The 6,100-nt window shown below is 42.9% G+C and overlaps 1 protein-coding gene across 1 annotated transcript; it reads left to right on the top strand.

Annotated features, from left to right (window-relative positions):
* Positions 1–307: 307 nt before the first annotated feature.
* On the top strand, positions 308–5,811 carry LOC127311209 (uncharacterized). Its single transcript, XM_051341587.2, has 5 exons — positions 308–645; positions 1,143–1,189; positions 2,350–2,565; positions 4,723–4,824; positions 5,486–5,811. The coding sequence occupies exons 1-5, from the start codon at positions 435–437 to the stop codon at positions 5,615–5,617; spliced, it is 708 nt and encodes a 235-aa protein (XP_051197547.1). The 5' UTR covers positions 308–434; the 3' UTR covers positions 5,618–5,811.
* The last annotated feature ends 289 nt before the right edge of the window (positions 5,812–6,100 follow it).

Raw genomic sequence — 6,100 nt, forward strand, 5'->3', positions numbered from 1 at the left:
TATCATGGTAGTCTAGTACATACAAGAACATGTGCAAGTTTTTGGATCTCATTCCAAGGTATCGGCAACAGAAGTGTGGCGGATGTATGCGTTGTGGACTTTGACGATACGGAGTACTAAAAAAAATAAAAATAAAGAAACAATAGCAAAGAAAACATACCAGTGAGTAGTCAAATCCGGCCCAGTAGATGACAGATGCGGGCGATTCGCCCCGTAGGGCCGAGAGCGCGCCGGAGCTCTATGTGCTGCTCAGGCGGACGTTACACTAAGCACCGCGCACTGATTACACACAACCAAACCATACCTTTTCTTTCCCTCAAGAAAAAAACCAGACCTTTCTTCTCCGACGAACACGACTCCTCCAGTCACGCCCAACCCGCGTCCCTCGACCGATTGATTGCCGGACGACTCCACCACCACCGGCGCCGGCACCGATGGAGTACGAATTCCGCGGCCGGTCGGGCTCCGGATCCTACGCCGCCGGCGGTGGCGGTGGCGGCTCGTCCCTCTACCCGCGCGTCGGCCAGCCCTCCCACGGCGCCGCCGCCCCACCGCAGCGGGCCGCGCCGTACCACCACGTCACCGCGCATCCCTCATCCCCCGCCGCCCCGGCCCCAGCTCCCGCTCCTTCCTCCTCTGCATCGAGTAATCCCCTCTTCCCTCATCCTCTACTGCTTGGTTGGTTGTTCGGTAGCGGGGAAACGCGTGCGTCGTATTGGATCGATAAAAAAAAAGCTTAATGGCCTGTTCTATCTAATTCAGAGCGGATTAGTGCGTGTTTGATCAGCAGATCTCTTGTTTGAGCTCTAATTTAAGAGAGCGTGATTGGGAAGTCGAAGCTGAATAATCAAGACCTAGGTGGCTTTACTTAGTTTGTTCGTTCGGACTTTAACCCCGTCACTGCTCTGATAGATGGCCTATGTCTGTGCCTAAACGTGTTTAACTAGAAAGTCACCAACGTCCTCGCAAAGAAGGAGGACATGCTGAAAAGGGTAAAATATTGGGAGGGATTGCTTGGAGTTCGAATTTATATATCAAGGACGGGAATACCCGACATGTATCTATTTTTTTTCCGTGATTGGTTGTACTAGTTTACCTAAGCAGGCCATGAGTTACTAACATTCTTCATTGTTGTGCTGCAGTGGGCATACAAGTTATTATAAAGCCAGAATATCGGATAACCCCTCCTGTAAGTTATATAGTTTATTTGGTCACTAATTTTCTTACCCCTTATGCAAAAGCTGTTAATCTTCTTTGTTACCCAAAAGAATCCAGATTCACTGCAATGCCAGTGACTTAAGTTCTCTTTCTGGATATGAAGGGTATTACTCCGAACAGATTGATTTTTTCCTCTAGCCTTTAGCCAATAAGATGCTATTTCATATCTAAATGGGTGCTTTCTTAGCTTCTGTGCTGTGGCTGGACATGAACCATACATAATGCCTTGAGTGTCTAGTTTTCTATAAATAAAGTGTGGTGCATCTCAGCACGATATGCTGGTTAATTAATCTTAGTTTCTTAATTTGTGTGCTCAATTAGAGCATGTCCTATGTACCAAAATAGAAAAATGATCCCGATTATTAGCATTATTCCAGGGGTCACCTTTACTGTCCAATTAGCGCTGTGTGTGATATTCTTAAGCATGGCTAACAAACATTCATGATTTACTCCTTTGATCCGAGCCACATTCCACAGACAAAGACCAGGTGTATTAACTTTACATGGGCATGTCAGGTTTTGCTGATGTACCATGTTGTTTAGTAGCCTATTGGAAATATGCATGGTGCAGCTTGTTCCATGCTCTTTGCATTTCTAAATACTAAATAGTCTATAGAAGTCTGCTTGAAATTCTAAATGAGCGTGTGTCTAAACAATAGATGAACATAATCGTGTTGGTTTACATAGAAGATTTTGCATGTGACTATATTTAGTTAATTTTATGTTAGTTCCTTGGCCAACTCTTCCATTTTTCATTAGTTGAGATCTGGACTGTAGAATGTTGGTGTACCAGTTAGTACTTCATAGTGGGGGAGGCTGATTCGTGGTCGACCCCGTAGGAGTTGCCACGTTGTCGAATCATGTTGGAACTAGCAGCCCATCATCTTTTGTGCTGTCCCCAATGCCTGCCAACACTAGCCTAACTTGTTGTCAGGGTTGATTCACTCAAAACTCTTCCTGTTCTTTTTTTTGCAAGAGACATCTTTCTATTCTCCAAAATTGTACAGTTTATGCAAGGCACCCGTTTTTTGTTAGAAATGTTATCTTCTATTTATTTATTTAGTATGCTTCCCACTCTGGAAGTCAGTATTTCAAGAATTTGGTGTCCTCTAATTGATGTTATCTTTTCAGCCTCAGTTGGCACCGCAGATGGTAGAAATTCCCCGCAGCACCTTTAACTTTGATTTTGAGTATGAGAGAAAGATTCTTGCGGAGGCAGAGAAGGAGAACCCCAACTGGGGCAAGTTTGTGGTAGAAAGAAAGACACCACTACCACCACAACAGCAGCAGCAACAACAACCACTGACACCAAGAGGGCCAAGACACACAACTCCCACTACTTCTACGGTAAACACTATCTATCGGACTCTGACATCTTCTCCCCCTCCCATTCTTTCCTACATTAATATATGGTGAAAAAAGAATGTATTATAACCATACCATTTATTCAAGTACAACTTAACCGAGGTGGATTTTTTTAGACTACTCTGTGGCTATTTTTTTATACACGTGAATGTCAGCATGCATTATATTGCCATGTGTTACAGAACAAAAACATGTAACAATTTATACCTCATAAATGTTGGTCGGAACAAAAAAGATATTCTTGACGCTTTGAAAAAAAATACCAACTAAACCGCAATGCGATATTGTTGGAAAATTGCCGAAAACATATCGGAAAAAATATTAGAGGCCCTAGCAACGCACTGGCATTCAACTAGTAACTATAATATCTTTGCAGTTTGTTCAAAGCTAACAACACCACTTCTTTTGGTAATTTTTATGCCTTCTTCTGTCTAACAGACTGTTAATCCTACAAGAGTTTTTTTACTTATAAGTTGTATTATGCTCAAGGTTTCCATGATCAGACTCAAAGCCACTCTTTCCTATGCATCTAAATTGCATTTTGCTTGAAGTTTTTATCAGGTCAGACTGAAAGCCAGTTTTATCTACAGTAGTTAACTAGTATTTTGGCAAGTTCTCGTCTATTGATATTGTCATATGCATTCTATTGTTTAGCCCCAAACCTTAAGTTAAGTAGTGAAGTCCAAACCATGTCTAACAGACCCCTTAAAAGGGCCAAAACCGTATAATAACCGCCGAAATAAGGGGTTGGGCGCTACCCGGCCGTCTAGCAGACCCCGTAAAACAAGCCCCCGCATCGATTTTTTACAGTTTTGGCTACGGGGCGGCTCTTCGCCCCTTACTTGTATGGGGCGGGAGGCTGAATACAGGGCCAACCCCTCATCCCATTTCACTAGGGCGCGCGGATATTTCAGAATTCCCAACCGTTTTCCCCGCGCCGCCGTCATAGCCACCCGCACGCCGCTGCTGAAAACAGAATATTCCGTAGGATTCTGTTTTACGGGGTGAGGATACGGGGTCTGCTAGCTCGGACGAGTTTTCGGCCAGCGAAAAGTGAATACAGGGCCCTCTACTCGTGTTTTAAGGGGTAGAAAAATAAGGGGTCTGTTAGACATGAGTTGATTCCGACAATGAGAGTTGGTACCATGGTTCTGCCACTTCTTTTTTTGAAAGATTGATTCTGCTACTTTATATAGTTCAGTTCAAGAGAATGCATTCATGTGCAGTTATCTCCTATGAATTTGGATAGTATGCTTAGGATGTGGTGTCCAAAACCCAGGGGATTGTTACCTCCTCGTTTAGTTCATAGTTTCAAAAACTTGACCGCCAATCTGACCGGAAAAAACCGAATGGAAGACTTGTTTGGTTTTCTAAGAGACAAGAATCGCAATAGCGAAAACCAGAGAGACAAATCAAGCTGCTGCCTGTAGGAATTGAACTTGCAACATATACCCGCACGCAAGTAACTCCGGCTTGAGGCCCATTACAAATTGGGCTGAACTAGTTTTGTGATATCTATTGAAGTATATGCTGCATATACATTCCCTAAACAAATGCTACATATACATTCGGAAATCCATTTTCCCTGAAATTAGTTTAATTTTTAATTCAATGTGATGATTTTTTGTTGCTACTGAACCCTGAACTGGCGATTGTACTGGTGAGGCAGTGTTGCTTGTCCGGCTCACTCGCCGGTCTGGTTTTTTAAACTTTGGTTTAGTTAACTCTCTGATAAACATTTTTCAAAAGTAACCCTTTGATAAATATGTTTCAAAAGTAACATGTTTTGTTGTAAGATTTGACTCGTACTTAATCAATGTATGGACTTTATTATTTTCGAGAAAGATACAAGACCATCTATCACTTGTTATCATTATGAGTTCTCTTTTGTCTGTGTATTTCTTTCGTACTTTTACTCGTTTGTTGCGTCAGTGAAATCTTACGGTAGTGCATTTCATTAAACTTTTCTCTCTGGAAGGCATTTTATGATCTCGCTATAGGTTCCTTGCCTCCTTCACATCCTTCCACATGATAAATACTTGCCAGATGTTTATAACAGCTGGGTACCTTATCAGTGTCTATTAATATAATATGATATCTCTGAATCTCTATTTTCATTCTGTTTTGACCCTTTTGCAGGTTGCACCAGTAGATCCAGTTGTGGAGAAGTATATCTCCATGGGGCTTGGACGTGAAGCTGTGTCATTTGCTGTGTTAAATTATGGAGATAATCCAACAAAGGCATGCTCCTTTCCCTTGTTCATCTTTTACTTCAGCAATGCTATCTTTCATCATCATCAATTCAAAAACTAATGTTCTGCTAAGTCAACATGTTTGAAGGCCACAGCTGATCACTTTTACTATTTGCAGTCAGTTTGATGACTTTTTTGGGTACCATATGCTAATCAATGTGAGAGCTACATTATGCTGGCTATTCTAACGGTTTAACTTGTTGACATAGTTCCTTTGCCAAAATAAACTGCTTGCATGTTTAGGTGTCCTCTTCATGGTTTAAAAAGCGTCGCTTAGGCGACGCCTAGGCGTCAAGGCGCTCCCCCTCCGCTTTGTAAAAACGGCCGCTTTAGGCGCCTAGGCGCCAAAGCGCCCTCCCTCCTTAAGGCGCCAAAGCGTCGCCTTAAAAACCATGGTCCTATTACCAAAATATCGATATGCAAAGTTAGCCTAATTTTTAGCAAATGAAATGTTTTCGGGTCAGGGCGAAGCTTGAAACCAGTGTTTAACTGTAACAACCAGAATATTAGTTGAATCCCTAAATAGAACTTGCCTTATATGTATCTATCACTCATTCAGTACTAGAGTTTTTTTTGGATATTTTTCTCCGTCTTCTCATTTTTTCCGCAAAACTAGCAAATATAATTCTGGTGGTTGCCTTGTCCTCCAGGTGAAGGAGTTTGTGAAATCCTACAACGACCTCCACGAGATGGGCTTCACCACCGGGAACGTCCCCGAGTTGTTGGCGATCCACGACAACGACCCTGACAAAGTTATCCAGCACTTGCTCAGCTCACCATAGTCCAGCACGAGAGTACAGCTTCTACACGTATGTACAGGTCCCATCCTATGCTGCTCAACAGTATTGTACTACTACATACATTATGCGTGGAACTTGTAATGCAGTATGGAACGGTTCTAGCTGACGCATCAAACCGATTGCCACGTGGTGTGTAAGGATCTTTCGTCATGATTCGTTGGTTTTTCGGTTTTCCAGATATGTGTGTATGTATTTTCTGGAGAATTGTCGCTAAACTTGTCTACGTGTGGGACAACAGAATGCCACTGCATGGCCATGGACTCGTGGTGTGTATACGTAAATATCTCGGGTGACGACAGAATGCGGCGGCTGCCGCTGCTTCAAAACCGTCCAACTCTACCTCACAGCTTTATCTACATGCGGGTACACCTAGCGAAATCAGGGAACCCTCAAAAAATGAAAACCTAGCGAAATCAGGGGGAAAAGAGGCGAACGAGCCGGTTTCCAGGAATCAAAGCGAATAAA

Source organism: Lolium perenne, chromosome 7 (genome assembly GCF_019359855.2).
Source record: "Lolium perenne isolate Kyuss_39 chromosome 7, Kyuss_2.0, whole genome shotgun sequence".
In the NCBI taxonomy this organism is placed as follows: Eukaryota; Viridiplantae; Streptophyta; class Magnoliopsida; order Poales; family Poaceae; genus Lolium; species Lolium perenne.